This window comes from Haliotis asinina, chromosome 16 (genome assembly GCF_037392515.1).
Source record: "Haliotis asinina isolate JCU_RB_2024 chromosome 16, JCU_Hal_asi_v2, whole genome shotgun sequence".
In the NCBI taxonomy this organism is placed as follows: domain Eukaryota; kingdom Metazoa; phylum Mollusca; class Gastropoda; order Lepetellida; family Haliotidae; genus Haliotis; species Haliotis asinina.
The window spans coordinates 2,767,421-2,790,907 of record NC_090295.1 but is presented as its reverse complement, the minus strand read 5'-3'; the positions used below and the strand labels follow the sequence as shown (position 1 = coordinate 2,790,907).

The window sequence follows — 23,487 nt, the reverse complement described above, 5'->3', positions numbered from 1 at the left end:
AACCACCACTCCTGCTGTGACAACAACTGCTGGAACAACAACAACAACAACAACAACGACTAACGTAACCATCACCCCTGATGCAACAGCAACTGCTACAAAGACAACGTCTAACGTAACCACCACTGCTGCTGTAACAACAACTGCTGGAACAACAACAGCGACGGTGACGACTAACGTTACTACCTCTTCAGCTGCTACAACAACTAGTACATCTGATATATCAATCAAAACAGTTTGCATGCTCTTTCTACCCTGTCTTTTTCGAACTCATGTCATCCCGCTATGAATCCGTAAATCTGTGGAATATATTTACCAGGTGGGTATCGTTCATAAAAAGATATTCTGTTTTCTCGTGGGTTTGGGTAAATCAGTATTAACCAATCTGTTGGTGATGGAATTTCTTTTGTACAACTGTTTAAAAAAATATTGATAAAAGTATTTTCTTAAAGTTGGACATCCATATTGAATAATAGCTCAAGATATGAGATATTTGAACCAGAAAGATACCTTTACACCATATCAGAAACTATGAAGTGCTAGACTTATACCACATTTAGATACAATGTCTTGCTAATCAATCGAACCTGGTTTACTTTTCTTTTTTCTAATACCTCTATAGTGCATCGATGTGTATCATTTCACCCCAAGTGTCACTTGTACCGTGATTTGGGAATTACTTCCTGAATACCTTTTTCTTCTTGAATACTTTGGAAAATGCCTAAAACCCATACATATAAATATCTATTATATATCTCAAGAAAATCTAATGAAACGTGTACAGTTTTAAATTTACAATGCTTATATAAGTAAGAAATATTTATTTAGAAACAGTTTAAACTTCATTTGTATATTCTTGTAATCTATGTATAGCTATATCTTGTATATGGGCCCTTGACCTCATTGCAAATAAACTACGACTTTAACCTGACAGTCTCTCTCCTTTCTGAAATAGAAAATAACTCTGCATACACGTTTTCTAGGACTCATACAAACAATCTTCTAACAGGTTACGTTACATAAATCGTCTCCAGATATAGATAAAGGCATTAGATAAAGGTTAACATGTTGACGAATTATATCCCACCCATCATTTTATTTAGAAAATAGATTCGCCCTACCCCAGTGTGTTTTGTAATAATGTACAGTTTTGCTGTGAACTATTATAATTAAGCCACAAGAACGGTAGTCCGAGTGCTTTGATTGTGAGTCGAACTAACAGACGTTTTATCCGTCAGAAAACATAAACGTAATGTTATCCCCATTGATAGCTGAGTGACGCAACTGCTAACCAAGAAACGTGATGCAACGGAGTAGTTTACTGTAGCAGGCTGTGCGAGGAGATGGCAACGGGCATGCACCGTGACGGCGGTTTCATTGTGCCGTAATGCAAAAGTGTTTGTGTACGAGGTAGCAGACTTCAATGGCGCAGTGACGCCAAGGTATGGTGACCTAATGCAAAGAGTGCATATTATCGTCTGATAAAGTACTGTCACCTTTATCTGTCACCTATCTTTATCTGCGCCTTTTATTTGTCACCGAAGCATCTGAGAATAAGTAAATAAACAAACGAATTCGTATATTGATATTATTATATTTATTATATCACTGCAAAAACTTAATACACTTTTTCTTTACGTTACGTATATTCAAATACATAAAATGAGACATGTACAACGCTGCTGCAGAATGAAAGAAAGAACTGATGGATGAATACAGACATACAACTCTGCCACAGAATGATGAATGAATGAATGAATGAATGAATGAATGAAGGTAACATCAACTTACGTTCGTAAAATAATTATCATTGAACATTCTAAGGTATTAACAAATCGGGACAAAATATTCAGCCCTCATATAATGCTTGTCACAAACAAGACTCTCGACAAAGCCAGCTTTCTCTGATGCTGTGAGGAGCAGGACTCGCGTCATGTTTAAGCGTCACAACAGATCTTTGACGGTAGCAACCTGAACTAAGATAGTTGGAGTCAGCGTCGGTGGCAGGCAAACATGGGTGATGTACATGGATGGCTTTTGTGTCATTCACTCCGCCACCATCTGTGTCAACAGCATCTCGACCTCCCTCGCCGACTGCACCCTTCGTTGTATAGGATTCCCTGGCAGCCAACACATGGCCCGTTTAGAGAGGTAGTTTGAACTGTTTTACCTTTACAATATTTTCAGTTCGAAGGCACACGCGTCACGGGGTGGATTTCAGGAGGGTGTGTGTGGGTGGAGGATGTGTGTGTGTGAACGTGTTCACACACATGTGCAAGGTCAAAGCGCTAACGCAGTATAACTTGCGCCAGCAGGTTAGCAGTCATATGACGTATTCCATCGGGTACCCATTCACTGATAGGTGAACAGAGAAATTTTGAAAAATGTCACTTGCTTTGGTGAGGCCACATGAGTCACGTGTGCTTCGTTGCGCTACAGGACTGAAGTTCTAAGAAACTCTCATTAGCCAAGCTGCCAAATACGGTCACCCATGCAAGGGCTGTCCTCGACCAATGTTACCGACGAATTTCAACTAATTTGTGACCTGGACAGGTGCTATACCGCCACTGTTTTTATGACTTAAATTATTTACTTATTTTATCATGAGTAGTGTATTCTGACCACAGTCGTAAATATGTGTATCAGCTGTACTATGCGGCTGTATCTCATTTAGGAAAGGAAGGTCTTACTACGTTCAAACTTTCCTTCTCCGAAATGGAAGAGTGTTATGTGTATGTGAAGACATCGTAGAGCAGCGCTGCATATCCGCACACCTTTCTGGAAGCACCTGGCTTCATCAATATTTCATCGTGATTCATAAACACATGTTGTGTTATAGTATTGCATGGTGACAATGACTGGATTGTCTTGTTCAGACCCGATTTGTTTACTGACAATATCCACAGCTGTAATACTGCTGACACAAACATCTGCTCGTGATATAGTCACAATCGTACAATCAGAGATTTCTATGAATGTAGAAAGGGTTTTGGCGGGTTAGTTTGCATTGTTTTTTTTCTGTCTGGAAATTTTATGCTTTTACTATTCTGGAAACGTCTTTTTTGACTTATAAAGGAGCGTCTCCTGCCTCAATCATCTGACACAACATGCAAGAAGACCAGCAAATGTGTATAGATCACTGTGTACACGGACTGGCACTCGGCCTACCCCTGTTATATCCCACGATCAACAATGTCGTTATCATTACACTGTCGAAGATTTACGGTTCCGCTGACTCAGTGATCAAAAATTAAGTCCTAATGTTTGTACTGCCCTAAAATGTAAACTTACAAGATTTTAATTTGTTTGCCCCATATACACTTTATAAATTGTTAAAATTGAAATACCTTTAATATTTCAATGGCCTATTGTGGAATCGTATGTTTCAGAAAGGTAATGCAGGCCCAAGTTACACATTAAAGATAATAGAGTGAGAAAAGAAAATATGTTATAATGAAGATTGTCTAAGTAACATAGGCTGGATAGAAACACATGCTGATAAATGTTTTAACATGCTTGCATTTGATGACTGCAAAAGTCTTTTAAATATTTGGGTTGTTGGATATTCATAAAATTGTAAATGCATGTACAAACGTTGCAATGCTTGATATTTATTACAAGTAATAAACAAATGATATTCATCCTCTACACATGGCAGTTTACAGATATCACATAATCTCATGCCAAGCCTCACCAATACACCTGTCAGTTTCTATGCGTTGTTTATGAGACCAAGGTCTTAACTGAGCAAGAGTATGTCTATGTTTAAAATAGGTAACTGTCAAGATATAAGATTCAACACCGAACATCGGTTTAAGCAACGAATATCCAAAAGTTATAGTGCCTGTTATCAATGTAGAATGCCAGTCTTGTTGATAAGAGACTTTGAGTCTATCTAGAAATTCATTCAGAAATAAGGTTTCACGTCAAACCATCTGTTCTTGCCCAACACTTCCAAATCCATAGACTTTTAATGTATACTTATCCTAGATGCAATTACCTTCCATTTGTACAAACATATTATAACATTTCTTTACATAACGCTCATTTGGCATTTAAATATTTTACACCAATATTTAATAGCCCTGTTAATGGTAGAAATATACAATGCGTATCTTCCCATTCACCTCGCACAACCAGTGGATTTAATTCCTAGAAACCGTCTACAAGCTGCTACATATGCAACAACATTCAGTCCCAATATTTCGGCACTGTATAGTAAAACTGGACAAACTTTGGTGTCGAAGATCTTCATAAGGTAATGGGTTGAACGTTGCCAGTGATCTAAGATTAACATATAAAACTTGCTTAGCCGGCAGATATACATTTTCTTGCTTGGTCCATGTAATGATCTGCTGAATATAATACCTAGATATTTGAAACAGGAAACACATTCAACAATTTTCCGCCATTTTTGAAAACTGTTTCCTTTGTTTATTTCTAGTTTTACCGTCAAACAATTTTAAGAACCGAATACCTGCAGGACGTCAAATCTTTTCTGTAGACCGAACACTGTATCAGAGATAAGCATCACTAGCAAATGAAGAAGAAATAACTGTACAAGTTCAGTATGAAGCTGAATTACTGGGAGCAAATTCTCCCTGAATTGACCAACCTTGCCCACGTCCAACTTAAATCTAAACTGCACACCCTCGCCCCGTGCACCATGTTCTGCGCTACCACCCTCGGGTGGAGTGGCGTGTATGCCACTTGACTGAAACATACATCGTAACGGTAAATGATCAGACTCTGACCTTGTAACGACATTGAATTCGTACCACAATGTGAATAGAGAACCTGAAGTGACAATGTAGTCGATAACACTTGCACCCACTGTTGAAACAATTATATAAAATCACCTACACCGGAACAACATCTTTCATTTATGGTAACGAGACTGAAGTAAATACGGAACTGTAGCAAAGACCGCCCATGTGTATTTGTGACCATGTCGCGCGGACGTCGTCACATATGGTGGGTACATGTATACAATGGTCTAAACCAACATGATCACATGAAATATCATGTACTGTGTAATCAAATTCCATAGTTACCTGTTCTTGCATCCCAATCCAGGAGTATATCTACATTACCAAGCTCTTGAATTATGTCAAGCAAGGATTCTTGAAAAATACGTATTTCACACATATTTCGCTTATTGTTATGCCACGAATAATGTTCTGGGTGTATGTATACACAAGCCCACAGCGTCTGCTTGTTTGTGGAGGGTATAGCTTTATCAAACATTATAAGAATTGTAATCGGTACATTTTTGTAACTTGATGAATTTTTGTACGAACTAATACGAAGATCCTGTGTGATAGTCTTCCTACATTGGATGATTGTGTCTTAACACTATAATGCACCTAGTCATCTTCGAGACTCCGTCTCACTCCCTACCTGCCTGACTGGACGATTTATCAGCGTCCTTGATGGTAAGATTACCGTTCTTATACAGCCGAATTTGTTTCCACATTTCTGTTTCTGTAGGGTTTCTCTGTTTTTTTTGGTAAGGCCGTTAGAAATCTTATACCCAATACATTTCAGTTTATGCCTCAGACTGACCGCCCATGACGTATTGTCTGGGTACATAAACTTTAATATCATGGATCTGGGTGATCTTTCACCTGTTGAACACAGGCGATGTGCTGCTACAATAGTATCAGGCTTGAGTGGTGAGTCCTTTTCTCCGGCTGTGAGGTTGAGTATATCACAAAGATACTACTTACATACGTCTCCTTCTCCTTCTCTGACATGCCGATGATGATGGCGTTAATTCTTCGGCTGTATTGATCCTGTGTGTCTATTTCACTAGTAAGCGCGTCAGTCAGCTGTAGTAGGCCTGTTCCGTTGTCGAGATTTGACAACTAGCTAACGTCTTCAAGACGATCTAGGCGGTTGACAACTTCAACAATGTCACATTGTATTATGTCCTGTTGGTGCTGAATATCGTTCATATCCCTTTACACATCAATTAATTCTCCGTGTCTCAATCTTAAGTCCATCTCTTTCTTTCTCCACGTCAGTTTTAAATGATTTTAATTCTGCTAATATTTTCTGCTAATATATCACTCTTTCTTCATCTGTAAGCCCGGGGTTAAGTTCAACATATCCACATAATACTACATAACTGATCCACACTGACATCTACAGAGTGTTACACACTTGTCTCATATTTTAGAAGCTAGTACAATGGGGACATTCGAATTCAGTACACACAAGTTTGCTAAAAACGGTGCTTATATCAGCAGAGCATATATCTCAGAGTCTGTTCCTGAGTACAAGTCCATCTCTCCATTTTGTTGATCCATTGTCATGGCTGACATCTCGTCACCTACTGTGTGGGGCCAGTTGAACAAAACATCCAGTCCATGCTCTCCAAACGTCTATGAAAACGCCTTTTTTTGCTGACTAAGTATGTTTACATCTATTGCAAACATCTGGGAGGTAAAGTTACCTTTGTTAATGCAGGTACATGTTAATATTCTTAAAACCCCTAAGACAACAAACACTGTCCGACTTTCTCACTCAGGGGAGGCCACTCAAACGCTCAAAAAATAAATCCTAATTTTTGTATTGCCCTAAAATATATACTTACAAGATTGTTTTAGATTGGTTTTCCCCCACCTACACTTTACAAATTGTCAAAATTAAAATACTTTTAATATTTAAAAGGCCTATTACTTTGACTGGTGACTTTCATTTCCCTCCTGCCTTTCGTGTTTCTTAGGACTCAAAGCAATAGACAGAATTGGCGTGGTCTTACTATTGTATTAATTTTATAATACCACTTTATGGTGTACTGTCATTGTGATGCTTTTGTTGTGATGTGCACTGTGATGGAATTTTAGTATTTATATCAGATTTCGTTCTTTGTCCTTTGGGCGCTTTCACGGAGCTGATTTCAAAATGCAGTTTCAACATGGACATAAACACGTAACACATTTATATGCCATATATTGTCATGTTCATTGTGATTGTAACAATACCAGCTTTGAAATATTATGAGTAAAGATGGCACACTGACGTCCATGGAGATGTTGTTGACACAGATGGTGGCGGAGTGGATGGAACAAAAGTCATCCACGTCGCCGATGTTTACCTGCCAGCTGACGTTGTCTATAAGTAAACCGGTGATAGCAGTCCTCAGGACGTCTTCACTGAACTTCCAGCATGACCTGTCTACTGCTCCTCACAACATTAGCTGCCTTCTTTGGCTCCTGTTTGGCTCAGGGTAAGTTATCTTTGTTAAATATCTCTCCCTTGACTAACAAATTACATTTCATGTCCGGAAGATATATTTCTCTTCATGGTACTATTATTCTTTCAACATTATGTACTTATTTCAATTCTTAATATTTTATTCAATCTTTTTATAGTGTATTTATGATCACTTAGTTTTTTATTTGTTTTGGGAGGAGGTGGAAGGATTTAGCGAGGATTTAGTTTCCACGATCTTTATTCGTACTTAGATCGGTAAAAATGTCAAAGAAAAGTTGATGATTGAAATTCGCTTCGACTCCCCGCTTTGGTACAAATCGTGAGGCTCATGTCTGGTGTCCCGTGAAGTGATGCTGCTGGTACATTACTAAAAGCAGCAAAACACCATACCCACCCACCCACCCACCCATTCACTGACTCAACAGTACACCCGAGTAAATATCTTCATACAGATGGTGTACTTTAGCATTAACGCAAATTGACAAATCCCAGCACATAACCTACTCACCCATATTGTCAACAAATTTAGAAAGTCACTTTCAACAACTCAATTTAGTTAGATAGAAACTCACAAGGACGATGTGTGTTATATCCACTATTATATCCACTGTTATGTTCGTTTAGGATGTGATTTTAAATGCGATTCATCTTGTATATAGCATTTAAATTTTATAGGATACCACTGAAATGCTATTCGACATGACTAGCTAAAGGGAACCATTATTTCTGAACCATTAAACAGAAAGACCCTAGACGTTGTCTGATATGTATACTGACTGATGTAACTGATGTTTGTGCTTCTTTGTGGTGCGATTAGTAATTCATTTCCACAAAAATATGTGAGTTGCACCAAGTACAATGTACGTATATGCTCTAATTGAATTTTAGGTGCAACCGATTGTTATACAATTGTCAGTGGTACTGCCGTCTACAGTGGTACAACGTCCGTCACCAAAAACAACAACACCTGTCAGGACTGGTCATCGCAGTCTCCAATTAAACATGGCTACATTGACAGTTACTTCACCACCACCAACGGAGACGCCGGTGCCGGTTATGCAGGTGCTTCCAACTACTGCCGAGATCCTTCGGGAGGTAGAACGAAGCCTGCCGGTTATCTGTGGTGTTACGTTGCTAGTGGCAATCCAAGATGGGAGGCATGTGACGTTCCCAAATGTCCTGACACAACTGCTGCTGCTTCAACAACCACTGCTTCCGCAACAACCACTGCTGCCGCTACAACTGCTGCAGCAACAACTACTGCTGCAGTAACAACCACTGCTGCCGCTACAACTGCTGCAGCAACAACTACTGCTGCCGTAACAACCACTGCTGCCACTACAACTGCTGCAGCAACAACTACTGCTGCCGTAACAACGACGGCTGCTGCTACAACTGCTGCAGCAACAACTACTGCTGCCGTAACAACCACTGCTGCCACTACAACTGCAGCAGCAACAACAACTGCTGCCGGTACAACGACTGCAGCAACAACTACTGCTGCCGTAACAACGACTGCCGCCGCTACAACAACGACTGCAGCAAGCACAACTGGCGCTGTAACAACCACTGCTTCTGTAACTACAACCGCCGCTGTAACAACAGCTGGCGCATCTGGTAAGCCATTTAAGCAGTTTACCTCCATTTCTATCCTGCTTTTTTCGAATTTACTTTATGATATCTCGCTATGAAACGGCAAATCTGTTGAATATATTTTCTAGCCAGTCTTTCTCCTTTTTAGAACAGAAGATAACTGATAGCACGTAAAAAGAAAATTTTGCATGCAAGAATTCGATGTAAAATTGGGTTAGACGAAACCCTCAAAATTATAGGATACCAGTACATCGTTCTCCCGTATGACAGGCCAATTATTAGGAAAGCTGAATTTCTTGATAAATGGGACATTTATCACTGAACATGATGGCCGGGCACTTAGTCATATGTGCATATTAAACGTTGATGACGACAAATATAGTTGGTCAGGTTACGCTAATGGTATGGCGAGTATTTGGTATCACCAGTACATGCGTACATGCAACGGCAACAGTTTTAGCAGACATATCACATGATTAGGAAATGGTTTTGCCAGTTCTACATTAACTAGCGAAGTCACAATCTCTCTCTCCCCCTCCATCTCCATATAGGGAAGAGAAAATCTCTGTCTCTCTCACTCTCTATCTGGGTGATTTAGTTTGTGACAGCCCTCTCGGACAATTTATTTGTTAGGCAGTGAAGGTTGTCTTGATTACAGCATAAGTTAAATATTCAGTATTTGTTCTACTTGTAACCATCACATCACAACATCACGTGGTACACTTGCAGCATACTCAAAACACTTAAAACGGACATTTCCACATTTGTGTTTCTTGCTGCGGGATAAATATCTCCATTCTTCAGTTAAAAGGGTGAGGAAATGTGTGTAAATCCTAGTACATACCTCTAGATGTGCTCTCAATGAATTTCAGCTGCTTCGGATTGTTACACAATTGTCAGTGGTACTGCCGTCTACAGTGGTACAACGTCCGTCACCAAAAACAACAACACCTGTCAGGACTGGTCATCGCAGTCTCCAATTAAACATGGCTACATTGACAGTTACTTCACCACCACCAACGGAGACGCCGGTGCCGGTTATGCAGGTGCTTCCAACTACTGCCGAGATCCTTCGGGAGGTAGAACGAAGCCTGCCGGTTATCTGTGGTGTTACGTTGCTAGTGGCAATCCAAGATGGGAGGCATGTGACGTTCCCAAATGTCCTGACACAACCACTGCTGCTTCAACAACCACTGCTTCCGCAACAACCACTGCTACAGCAACTACGACTGCTTCCGCAACAACTACTGCTGCCGCTACAACTGCTGCTGCAAGTACTGCTGTAACAACAACGTCTGCCGTAACCACCACTGCTGCTGCAACCACAACCGCTGCTGCTACAACAACTGGTGCATCTGGTAAGCCAATGAAAGTAGTTTGCATCGCTTTTCTATTCTGGCGTTTTCGAACTCATGTTTCCTCACTATGAACCCTTAAATCTTGGAATATATTTCCCAGTCAGTCTTCGTCCTTTTTTAAATAGAAAATAGCTTCAAAGATGTAACATGCAAGCTTGCAGTACATATATTCTAGGGTTCTTGTCAGCGATTTTCTATCAGGTAAAGTTACATCAGTAATGTCATCTATGAGATCCTCAATCACTTGCCATTTGAGCCATGTGACACACATGTTAATAAATATACAAGAGGAAGCATTTGGTAGCAATTCCTAATTTGGAAAGCAATTCACATGTCCGTATCGATTCCTCCTGAAAACGTATGTTAAAAATGACCCACATGTCTAAAAGTTTCCTTTCTTCAGTTAAAAAAGAAGAGAGTAAATATGTGTGAATCCTAGATGTGCTCTCAATGAATTTCAGCTGCTTCGGATTGTTACACAATTGTTGGCCGTACTGCCGTCTACAGTGGTACAACGTCCGTCACCAAAAACAACAACACCTGTCAGGACTGGTCATCACAGTCTCCAATTAAACATGGCTACATTGACAGTTACTTCACCACCACCAACGGAGACGCCGGTGCCGGTTATGCAGGTGCTTCCAACTACTGCCGAGATCCTTCGGGAGGTAGAACGAAGCCTGCCGGTTATCTGTGGTGTTACGTTGCTAGTGGCAATCCAAGATGGGAGGCATGTGACGTTCCCAAATGTCCTGACACAACAACTGCTGCTGCTACAACGGCTATTTGAGCTACAACGACCTCTGCAGCGATAAGATCATCGCTGTTTGAGATATCCCAAAGTGAAATGTGATTATCAAAGCACCTTTTGACATTTGACCATTCTTATAAAGTAATTACTCTTCATAAAGTGACGTTGGTCATGAAAATAAACATACAAAGGGAAAGCATGTCTACCCCTTTTATTTGAAGATTGGAACAGCACTCATGCAGGCACGCTGGCACACACACACACACACACACACACACACACACACACACACACACACACAATCTACATCTCTCTCTCTCCCACACATATATACATGCATATGTAATCGATTTTTCAATATATTTGCACCTATGACAATCGAGAATAAAGACTGACCATTATCCTTTAGTGCTCGGGTATATGGGAACATTATTACAGTTCTTCTCACGTTTTCTCGTTTTCTTCGTTTGTTCGTAAACGTCCTTACATCTATTGTTTATTTGTCCTTAAAGACGTTGCTGTGGCCATGGGGTCATCTAAACAAGCCATAGTTCACTAAAAATTGATTCGAATAAATGCGTTTCTATTTTCCGTTCAGGAATAAAATTCACTCTAAGATTTGTAAGATTCTATCATACGAAATTAATGCATCCCACCTAAAACAGTGAGTTAAACCACGTAACTTATTCGGTACAATGCTATTCCCATGATTGACAATTCGGACAAATATAGCCAAATACAGTACACCCAAACAAGTGTCATCAAAATCCAAAATCAGAAAAATACATGCTGACCAAATCTATCAAGTCTTTTAGAAATTTTCATTACATCTGACAAGGGACAATCTGGAAATGAAACATCCAAGGGCAGGTAATACTGATAGCGAAGATGAACATTGCCGAAGGAGTGAATTTGACGGTGGACATAATATCACCGATGTTGATAAAAAACTACCCCATCGGGGTTTGATTGCCTGGAAGCTGGATCAATTGTCAGAAATAACCGATCTTTTAAGGTTGAATAAGATGCAGTTATCACAGTCTCCAGTTGACAACTCATACCCATTCTTTGGACCATCACAAACTTACACATACTAGGATATTGGGATATTGATGTTTAATACCCCGGAGAAGGAGTTAATATAAACTATGTAATTTCCAAATTTGTAAATTTGCACTTTTAAAGTGCTTTGAAAGAATGGTAGAATAATCTGTGTTTATACATGCAAGGTCTGATGGGAAGGTTTGAAATGTATCCAATATGAGACTGGATGATTGCAATGGAGATGAGACACATATAGCAATGTTTTGCCTTGTGACAGTTACTATAAGATTACGTATGATAAGTACAGGATAACAGTAACATACGTGTTTAACGTACTGTCATTGCCTCAAGATTCGTACGTCACGTAAAAAATGTGTGCCACGTGCCTTAGCGTCCCACTGACCTCAGCCACCAAATTGTCTTCTTCCATCGATATAGTGGTTCTAACAAGGGGTTAGAAAGTAAATTGGCCTTTAAGTGGAGCAGGTTCATTCTGTTGACACACCCTAACCCAGTACTGTTGATGACATCAAATTTCCAAAACCAATTTAAAATACAACAAACGGGATATTTGAATACTTATGGTTACATTTATTTTGGAAGGAACCGTTCAGACAAACATAATCAGATTTGAGAAGTTCAACATTGAGGGATACCACACTTCTCCCATCCCACACTGTTTGACTTGAAGCACCACAGAAACCCGGCTGGAAGGACGGTGCCGCCGGAAGGATCCCGGCAGTAATTTCTGGCTCCAGCGAAACCAGAACCAGGATCAGCGTTGGTGATGTCGAAGTGACTAGGTTGGTAGGCGTGGTTGTTTGGAGATTTCTGTTCCCAGTACTGGCATAAACTATTACTCAAAGTGACTGACGTTGTTCCTGTGTAGACAGCGGTACCTCCTTGGAGCGTGTAGCAGTCGGCTGAAAAACAAAGTTGCCCAAAGTCACAAGTTAATGACTTGCATGTCGCATTGTTCAGTCGTTTTTAAAATATTGTTCATGCAGTGATATATTCTAGTTTCAAATTTTGATATTGCCTTTTGGATATGGCACGGCTATTGTCCATCCAACCGGTCGTGCATAGTTGCCTCCCGTCACCCTGATATTGTTTCTTGGTTTGGTTGACTGTTTGAGCTGTCTTCAACTCAAGAAACGTAATTCCTGAACTTCAAAGTAAAGATTGGGTAAAGATTTTCCCAAGAAAGAAAGTACGTCATTGTGTGAAATAGGGACTAGAAAAAGCTACGCAAATGCTGTACTTTGGGGAAATGGAAGCGTGTTTTTTTAATGATGAGGAATAGTATCAACCACATGGCTCTCACTCATCACTAATTGAGAATAACGTGAAAAACTGGAGGTATATGAAGCGTCATGTCCGAGGTAACCAAAGGTCGTTTTGATGCAAGGAGACGCAACTCTGAACAGATCATATATTGTGATAATATATCATATACAGATGAAAAACATAAATCGATGACACAAACTTTCTATTTTGCCAATTGCATATTCTTTTGTTAATTTTTAATGCCCTAAAAACATACGACATCGTATCGAATTTATGCTGTCTGCAGAAAGTAAGTTTCCGGACGGGATTACATGACTTAGATCATGTGGCAGGCTATTTTTAACTTGCATCGCGACAGATAGCAGGGGTCGATTTATAAGTTTTATATACAGTACAAATTGCCGTGTAGTTTCCCTTAATCCTACTTAACATGTGTTTTCCTTACTGATGAGATGTTCTCACACACGCCAAATCCTAATGAACAACCCGAGTGACAAGGGTGTTTTGTTTTGTTTGTAGTGTCTTGATGGCTAAATAAATCAAATCACACCAAATGCCTTTTGATAGTCAATCACATAGTCGTGCGGTAAACGGTATTGACGTGACACGTACACATGCACGTTCCACAGATCTCTCCGTCCGGATAACTGGATCATTTTTTCAATGGAAATGTATGGGAATGGTCCGGGTCCGGAAGCGCGGGGTCCGGTTAAGCGAGTACAATTAATGAACGTAAGTTTCGTTTCACATAAAAATTGTCCGGAAGGCGGGGTTTCCGGATATGAGGGGTCCGGGTAAACGGGGTTCGAGACTGTATCCTACATACGTTTTGGTGTGGTCACAGATCCACTGAGGGTAGAACAGTCGGGAACATTACAGCTCTCGAAGCCACCAGACGTCACAAAACACCACAGAGACCCACGAGGAGACACAGGACCACCGGAAGGGTCACGGCAGTAGTTCTGGGCGCCGTTGTATCCGGGTCCAGACGCCCCATTGGTTGTGTCGAAGTAACTCGAGAAATACGAATGTTGGTTCGGGGTCTGGGATGACCACTGTTGACAGGTTTTCCCAGTCTCGGACACACTAGCTGTGCCGCTGTAGACAGCTGTTCCTCCTTGACGGTTGAAACATCCAAAATCTGCAACAACGACAATGATAATGATGATTACTGCCATCAATATAATGAAGAAAAACTCATGGTAGTACCACCCATATCATGTGCCAGTACCATCCGTGTAAATACCACCCATGACAGTAACTTATGCTTCTTTACCCGACTTACAAATAGCACCCGTGTAAGTACCACTAATTCTTTACTCGCCATACAAATACCACCCGTGTAAGTACCACTAATGGCACCGCCTTATGTTTCTTTACCCACCCTACAAATACCACCGGTGTAAGTACCACTAATGGCACCACCTTATGTTACTTTACCCGCCTTACAAATACCACCCGTGTAAGTACCACTAATGGCACCACCTTATGTTACTTTACCTGCCTTACAAATACCACCCGTGTAAGTACCACTAATGGCACCACCTGACGTTTCTTTACCCACCTTACAAATACCACCCTTGTAAGTACCACTAATGACACCACCTGACGTTTCTTTACCCACCTTACAAATACCACCCGTGTAAGTACCACTAATGGCACCACCCTATGTTACTTTACCCGCCTTACAAATACCACCCGTGTAAATACCACTAATGGCACCACCCTATGTTACTTTACCCGCCTTACAAATACCACCCGTGTAAGTACCACTAATGGCACCACCTTATGTTACTTTACCCGCCTTACAAATACCACCTGTGTAAGTACCACTAATGGCACCACCTTATGTTACTTTACCCGCCTTACAAATACCACCCGTGTAAGTACCACTAATGGCACCACCTTATGTTACTTTACCTGCCTTACAAATACCACCCGTGTAAGTACCACTAATGGCACCACCTGACGTTTCTTTACCCACCTTACAAATACCACCCTTGTAAGTACCACTAATGGCACTACCGTATATTCCTTTGCCTGCCTTACCAGCACTACCCGTGCCGACTGTGTCAGTACAATCCTTCACGTATTTTCAGAACTTATCTATCGCATATCACCCTTCCCATATCTCCAGTACTATGCTTTTGTCAACCAACAATCCAGTAACACACTTGTGCCTTCTCTCGTCACAACACCATCAGTACCAGAACTGTGTGTTCTACCATATGTATCCATACCTCCTGCAGCAATTGCTGCTGTGACAGCATTGCCTGTGCCAGTACCGCCTGTGCCAGTACCGCCTGTGCCACCTGTGCCTGGACCACCGCTACACAGGGGAACAGGAGTGCATCTTGCCCAGATTCCAGTCGGGACAAAACACCACAGAAAGCCTGCAGGAGACACGGGACCACCTGACGGGTCGCGGCAGTAGTTGCTGGCGCCGCTGTAGCCGGGGCCAGCTGCCCCGTTGGTTGTGTCGAAGTAGGACGAAAAGTATGAGTGTTGGTTCGGGGTTTGTGATGACCACTGCTGGCACGTCTGACCATCCACCGTAACATCTGCTGTACCGCTATAAACGGCCGTGCCGCTTTGAAGGTAGTAACATCCTAAATCTGTAATGACGATGACTCAGACTGAAGAAACGTGGGCGAGTGAGTGAGTTTTACTTTACGCCGCACTATGCAAATGTTTCAGTGATATGGCGGTGGTATGTCAATATACTGGACCAGTTTGGACCAGACAAGTCAGTGATCAACAGTATGAACATCGATCTACCAATAAAGATTGAAGAAGATGCATGTTCGGAAGACATCACTCATATGGTACGACCCGTCAAGGCCCCAGGGTAGAATAGGTATTCAGCAACCCATGCTTGTCGTAAGAGGAGACTAACGGGATCGGGTGGTCAGCCTCGCTGACTTGGTTGACACATGTCAGCGGTTATCAAATTGCGCAGATCGATGCTCATGTTGTTGGTCACTGGATTGTTTGGTCCAGATTCGATTATTTACAGACCACCGCCATATAGCGGCGTAAAACTAAACTCACTCACTCACTCACATATGGTACTATTCTTATCAGTTTCTGATTTCATTGTTTATAGCAATAAATACAGCCATGGCTTGTGTTTTTTAACAGGCACATGTATGATGAGAAAGCTGAAGAAACGTGGACGGAGTGGGTGTTTGGGTTACAATTGGTGGGGAAGGGTTGGTGGATGTGTAGAGGCTAATTACCCTTAAATAACTACTCTACTGAGGGTAATTAAACGGTTTACACCACGTGGGAATACATATTGAATACACCTTAATTAATGTAGCATTGAAAAAAATGTAGCAATTTACTAATGCTAATGAATGTATTAGGCATGATGAAGATTGACAGTATAAGTACAATTTGATGGGTTTTTTTTTCAAAAATAGAAATAATTGCCCTAGATCTGTTAATTAGTTACGATAATAAAACAATCTGGCGGTTTATATATGGAGTCATGCGACATATGACAGTTGCGTTTGTCTCATAAGGCAGGTGGCGGGATAGATAGCGACGTCAAGAATAGACTTACCTTTAGTTGTAGTTGGTGTTGTCGTTGTGGTCGTTGTCGTTGTTGTTGTGGTGGTGGTGGTGGTTGTAGTAGGTGTTGTTGTAGTGGTAGTTGTAGTAGTAGGAGTTGTCGTTGTAGTTGTAGTTGTAGTAGTAGTAGCTTCGGTGGTCGTAGTTGGTGTTGTAGCAGGTTCCGTGGTCGTAGTAGGTGTGGTGGTTGTAGTAGGTTCCGTGGTCGTAGTAGGTGTGGTGGTTGTAGTAGGTTCCGTGGTCGTAGTAGGTGTTGTAGTAGTAGTTGGTGTGGTAGTCGTAGTTGGTGTTGTAGTTGTAGTCGGTGTGGTAGTAGTAGGCTCGGTGGTCGTTGTTGGTGTTGTTGTAGTAGTTGGTGTGGTAGTCGTAGTTGGTGTTGTAGTTGTAGTCGGTGTGGTAGTAGTAGGCTCGGTGGTCGTTGTTGGTGTTGTTGTAGTAGTTGGTGTGGTAGTCGTAGTTGGTGTTGTAGTTGTAGTGGGTGTGGTAGTCGTGCTTGTCGTTGTGGTAGTAGTAGTTGTAGTCGTAGTTGGTGTTGTAGTCGTTGTTGTTGTCGTAGTTGTAGTTGTCGTGGTTGTCAAAGCACAATTAGGAATATCACATCTCCCCCATCCAGGCCCCGTGCTATAAAAACACCACAGGAACCCAGCAGGCCTAACGCTTCCTGAGGCCGGATCACGACAGTAGTTGTTGGCGCCTTCGTAGCCTGGGGCGGCGTCTCCGTTAGCAACGTCGAAATAGAAAGAGTAATAAGCATGAGGATTGGGAGACAATGTGCTCCATGTTTGGCAGGGTATGTTCCCTATTGACACCGAGGTGCTCCCACTGTACACGGCCTGACCTCCTTGAAGATTGAAGCATTCGGCAGCCCCTGAAACTGTTCATTCATCTGTTAGCATGATTTTCACGGACACTTAAGATGACATTGACATATGGCACTTATACTTGCTATCTGCATGCTTGTAGGAGTGGTCATATTTGTTATCTGGTAAGGGGACTGAGAATGAAAACAAGACACAACGAAAGAATAAGTGAGCGTTTTTTGTTTTACACGATAGCTTTTTGCAATATTCAAGCAATATCACACAGGGAGACACAAGAAATCGGCTTTATATATAATACCTATGTGAGGAATCGAACCTGGGTATTCGGCGTGACGAGCGAACGCTTTAATCACTAGGCTACTCCACCGCCCCACACTACAAAAGGTATACGACAAACAATCTCAATCGACTGTGTTATACACTGTGGGTGCTTAGACTGCAGGTACAATTCAACAGAATCCTGATTTTCATTATATTCCTGAGTACTCTAAATTGTATTTCCCTGGGTGAACACGACGTATGTGAGTTCAAACGATTACAAAATAAAAACTTTGAATTTTGGACAACAGTCCCAGGACCATTAGGTGAGTAATTTCTTTTCTCAGTCACTTGATTTTGGGAGGAACACATATTGTAGCTTTATATGCGCGTGTGTCTTTTACTGTCGTGAAAATACTGTCATTACCCCTTGCCCCACACCCTAGAAGAAGAAACCAGGAATACCAGGAATGAATGCTGGAATGAATGAATGAACGCATGAGTGAAGGAATGAGTTTCATTTTACGTCGCTTTTAGCAATATTCGTGCAATATCGTGGACGGGGTAACCAGAAATGGGCTTTACGCATTGTATCTATGAGGGGAAAGGAACCCGGTGTTTTTGTATGACGAGTGAATGCTTTAACTACACCACATGAATGAATGAATGAACGAATGAATGGCCGTGGATGAATGAATGAATGGCCGTGAATGAATGAATGAATGAATGAATGAATGAATGAATGAATGAATGAATGAATGAATGAATGAATGAATGGCCGTGACGTGTTGGACTTACCAACTGGTGCTGAGCACTTTGGAACATCGCAAGCTCCCCAACCCGCACCATCAGCATAGTAACACCATAAGTAGCCGGTGGCAGTGATGAAGCCCCCTGAAGGGTCACGGCAGTAGTTTGAAGCACCTGCGTAGCCGGGTAAGTTGTTGCCGTTGGTGACAGAAAAGTACGAATCATAATAGGGGTGGTTGTTGGGAAATGTATTTTGCCATGCCTGACACGGCCGCCCCGTTGCTGTGGTGGACTGTGTTCCGCTGTACACGGCAGTTGAACCTTGGATTGTGTAGCAAGCGGTGTTACCTGTTAAACATAGCATTAATTATCTTACCTCTAACATAAATCTCGCTTTCTGATTGGCTGAGCGCTCATCTTTTATTACGAGCCAATAACACTTCCCTGTACCCTGCTGGCAATGCCGGACACATTTGGTACTTCGTGGTAGTAATTCTTTATTTCGGATAATAATAAATCTTTATCTCGAATGATATAATTGATGTACAGAAATTATCGATGTTTTGCGAATGCAAATCAATGGAAGGGAGATAACTCTAAAATGTTTTTTCTTGTCTGCAAAATCTATTTATGGCTACAAACGGATTTATACCCGTGCTTCAAACATTTCAAACTTTACACTGAGATGTTTGGTAATTTAAATGCGTTGTTCACTGGGCCCATGGGTTGATGTACCTTTGATGAGCCTTCGGGCCCAGGGAACATAAACAAGCATCGAGGTTACATCAACCCTTGTCCCCCGCGTGACCAGTGAACAACTTATAACGTAATCATAATATATGCATGATATCATCCCATCACTCATTTACGTACAGGTTGTTTGTTGTGGTGTGGATCTGTACCTAATTATCCGGTGATCAACACCATGACCATCCATCTACGCCATTAAGACGACATGTTTCTTCTGTACCTGACCGACCGCAGTAATGCAGTACCAGCCATTCCACCAAAATGGTGCCAATTGATGTTCATCCATGTCGCCAATGTACACACGGTAACAGACATTTAAAAATAAACAAGAAACTGTTTGGGGGCACTGTAACGTTTGTTTTGGCAATGCTGACTAGAAAACAAAAACAAACTGTTTCACTACTGTTTGTTATCAGTGCCAGGAATCAGTAGTAGTAATGTCGCCAGTAAACTTCCATAGTTAGATAGGGTGTAGTGCTGTTGCTGGAATTGTCCCAAATTAATGTTATTTCTTGGAGATAAAGATATTAAATTTCTTCTAGAAAATTCCACCGCAGGGTACCAAATCCAAACTCAATATATTTTCAGGATGTTTTTACGTCTCCAGAACTCGTCTAACCTACGTCATGTTTTAATTATCACTCGTGACTGCATACATCTGGAAATAATTTGCATTTTTTCATTCAGAAGGGTTAAGAAACAGTCACTCAATATATATTGCTGGCGTTGATGTCAACATAGCAAATTTATATATCTTTAGCATCGCGTTAGAATTGGATTTTCTGAATGTCGCATTTTGATTCAAACTCCGAAACATAACATCTAATTGCAAGTGCATGTGGAGGACAGACCTCCCTTGCAGCTTGTCTCACCTGGGCTCTGGCAGTTGTGAATCGGTTCTTATGGACTTGGAGCAAAACGTATCGTTAATCTGCCCTTGATGTTTTTCTGAATTTTGCAGAGCGAGGTCTGTGTGGCAACACTTCTTATGGATTCACCATCCTGTAATCATGCAATGACCCTGCCCTGCCGTGGGCGCTTACCTGTCGCAGCTATGACATGGCGAAGAGGTGAAGACTTCAATACTGTCTGAAGCTTCTTTTTCAGGAAGTCTTCCACATGCACTTGGTTGTTGTGTTTCGGAGTTTGAATCAAACATGGTGTTGGTTTGTTTCAGCACCCTTATTTTTAACGGTTTTTCACAATGTTTCATTTCACTCAAACTCAATGAATATTGAATCAGTTACTTCACTGTATTTTCCAACATTTTGTTGACAGTGACCATTAAGCAAAGAAGAAACTGCATTTACCTTAGCACATAAATGAGATCACCACATTTAAGTTTTTGTATGATTATTAAATGTAAGGGTGTTCCTGTACTTTATATTTGTAGTAGTATACATGGCAAAGCGGCCATTTGATAAAACAGACAATTACAATATATGTATCAAGTTCAAATTCTAGTGTAACCTCCACAAAGTGTTGGAGGCACAGCATGCATTACTTCATAGCTTTTAGGATTACAGTGACATTGCCCTTTTTTAACTATTACATTGACATTAACGGTACTTTGTCATGTTTGTGGTTATGTTTGAGAACTTCATGTCAAATTCTAACATTTATAGCAGGAAGACGCCTATGCAAATTTGCCTTACTGATCATGTCTAACTTAACTAACCTGTGGTATTCTGAAAGTTCAAACATGTGAAATCGTGATAGATTTTTTGTTTTTTGAATTTTTTGGGTGTATGTTTTATATAAACACGTTTGGAATGAAACATTTATTTTCCGTGTAAGTTTTTCATTTGACATTCCACTTTACAGTATCTGTATACAGTGTCAAAGTTTATCGTGATTCACCACAATACATACGCCTCTTTATTTGACAAATCTTTAACTGGCTTATCGTATAGGAAGAGACTGAATCTGACGTATTTCATGATTCTCATCACCGTAATAGAAGATCAAAAGGGTACATTTGGAGGCGCTATATCTCGAAAACCAAAAATATCTTGTGAGTGATTTTTTTGTTTTAAATAGGTTTGATTTTTGTTTTCAAGAAATAAATGTCATTTCAGTAATGTTAGTTATTATATTTTTGGTGTATGTGTAACCAAAACGTGTGATTGAATGACTGAATACATGCGAATGAGAAGCCGTCTTCCAATGGTATTTTGATAATGTTAAGCGACTCCCAGCCCCAGCCCCCAACACACACCTACCCACAGAATGTTGCATGTTAGTAGGCAGGACACATTAAACACAGTAATAACTCTTCATCAAAAGTTGTTCGATCAGCATTCCTACCCCTTCACTTAAGCTTGTAAAACCTTGTATACTAAAATCGAGGATGACACGTGCAATTTTGCCCCATCATAATCAATGACTAGTTACATAACCTTTTTGCACCTGTACCCTAGGTAATTGCTTTACTTCCGGCGTACAGTGTACTTGGTATGGATATTTAGCGTGATTTCAATGAGGGTATATGAAAGATCGTTTCGTCTCACCTTGAGCTGTTGCCACCATCATCAACAGCATCAGCACAACATCGTCTACAACACGCGTGGTGACAGACAGCGCTACCATAGCCAGATAGGGTCTCCTTACAGCCGATACCTAGTACACCGCCTGTAGAAACTGACACCTTGGTTCCTTGGTGCTCAACGTGACGTTTGGCTCATGGCATTCAATACGACTACATGTACCTTGCTGAGATCAATCTGATATATATATATATATATATGTTGTGATTTATGTCTTGTATATAACGGATCTTAGAGAAAAGGGTTCAGGTATAAATGATATGTACTAACTTTACTCAGCGTTATAAATGACTACTTATTCAATAATGGGAATGGCAGCTACTAAATACGTCAAATGTGATAGTTGTAGGCTTCATTCAATGGCAACGATATATATCTGACAGGCGAGAAACATTTTACAATGGTAGTAAAGAGACTTATTGAAAGCTGTGTCATTTCATAGCCAATGCCTTGGTTGCAGTTTCAAAACACCGTTACTGTGTGGCAAGGGGAGGTGAATTAGGTTAGGTCGCGGGCGTTAATGGGTGAGTGAGTCAGTTTGGTTTTACGCCGCTTCTAGCAAAACTCCAGCGGTATCAAGGCGGGAACATAGATATGGGCTTTATACCCATATGGGGAATCGAACCAGGCTTTTTGGCGTGATAAGCGAACACTTTATCACTAGGCTATCCACCACCTCGAGATATCATCATATTTTCGACGCATATTTTGGCACATTTATTCTTTAATGCCTGTTCTTTTTATAACTGCTAGCGGTAATGTGGTTATCAATAACTGCTTTCATCAGTTCACCAGTTTATTATCTTGTCATACAAAACTGGATTCTGTATGAACGGCAGAGGTCCCAGAACTGAACCTTAGTGAGAACCAGCTACATATTGTCCAGCTGCCACTGTATACATTGTAGAAGAAAGAAGTGATTGTTACGACCTGCTGGTCTTCCTTTCCAAGTTTTACACTGTGCACACTGACCCACAAGAAACATCCCTTAAGAGGCTCTAGAAATATCGGTTGGACCTGAGGAGATGAATTCCATTCTACAAATTGTCTGTTTGTAGTGTCAGTAGACCGACCTAACCGGGATTTCCCAAGTTGCTTTGGCATACAAACAAGACCATTACTGTTCTTAACACCGAGTAATGTTTATTTGGGTTATAGTTGCCAGAAGGGAACAATGGTCAGGGTAATTCTGACCATAGAGGTGAATTATATATGAGCTCTTGATAACATTCTGTATTAGACAGAGTTTACAGTCAACGTCGAGTATTCACACGCGTTCGTCCGTGTGTTACGTTTGACGGAACGTTAAAGGTCATTTCCCTCACGATCGTGCATATACGTGTGTGTGCTTTGTCTGTGTATTCTTGTCTTTGTATCCACGTGCACGTGTGTGCTAAATTTAGACCAAGTAAATGGCACGTGACTATTGATTTTACAACTATTCATTTATTTCTTCCATTATAAATAGTCATATGCATATAGACGACTGCAAACTTCAGTCTGTCACTGATGAATAGCGCACGTCTGAAATG

General features: G+C 40.9%; 2 protein-coding genes across 2 annotated transcripts; one reads left to right on the top strand and one right to left on the bottom strand.

The window, feature by feature from the left end:
- The first annotated feature begins 7,173 nt into the window (after positions 1-7,173).
- On the top strand, positions 7,174-10,962 carry LOC137268754 (plasminogen-like). The gene is made up of 4 exons (XM_067803334.1): positions 7,174-7,234; positions 8,110-8,694; positions 9,687-10,172; positions 10,634-10,962. Exons 1-4 carry the CDS (start codon positions 7,174-7,176, stop codon positions 10,960-10,962), a joined length of 1,461 nt encoding a protein of 486 aa, XP_067659435.1.
- A 1,644-nt stretch (positions 10,963-12,606) lies between these two features.
- Positions 12,607-21,998, bottom strand: LOC137268753 (apolipoprotein(a)-like). The gene is made up of 6 exons (XM_067803333.1): positions 21,920-21,998; positions 18,708-19,007; positions 16,823-17,698; positions 15,495-15,869; positions 14,081-14,395; positions 12,607-12,890 (listed from the first exon to the last, which is right to left on the bottom strand). Exons 1-6 carry the CDS (start codon positions 21,996-21,998, stop codon positions 12,607-12,609), a joined length of 2,229 nt encoding a protein of 742 aa, XP_067659434.1.
- Positions 21,999-23,487: the final 1,489 nt, after the last annotated feature.

Bases quoted from the DNA above. Each gene is read 5' to 3' on its own strand.
- LOC137268753 (XM_067803333.1), bottom strand. From the start codon at position 21,998: ATGGTAGCGCTGTCTGTCACCACGCGTGTTGTAGACGATGTTGTGCTG. The intron at 19,008-21,919 runs GTGAGACGAAAC...TATGTTTAACAG, and splicing joins GATGGTGGCAACAGCTCAAG to GTAACACCGCTTGCTACACA. The intron at 17,699-18,707 runs GTAAGTCCAACA...GAACAGTTTCAG, and splicing joins AAAGTGCTCAGCACCAGTTG to GGGCTGCCGAATGCTTCAAT.
- LOC137268754 (XM_067803334.1), top strand. From the start codon at position 7,174: ATGACCTGTCTACTGCTCCTCACAACATTAGCTGCCTTCTTTGGCTCC. The intron at 8,695-9,686 runs GTACAACGACTG...AATGAATTTCAG, and splicing joins AGCAACAACAACTGCTGCCG to CTGCTTCGGATTGTTACACA. The intron at 10,173-10,633 runs GTAAGCCAATGA...AATGAATTTCAG, and splicing joins TACAACAACTGGTGCATCTG to CTGCTTCGGATTGTTACACA.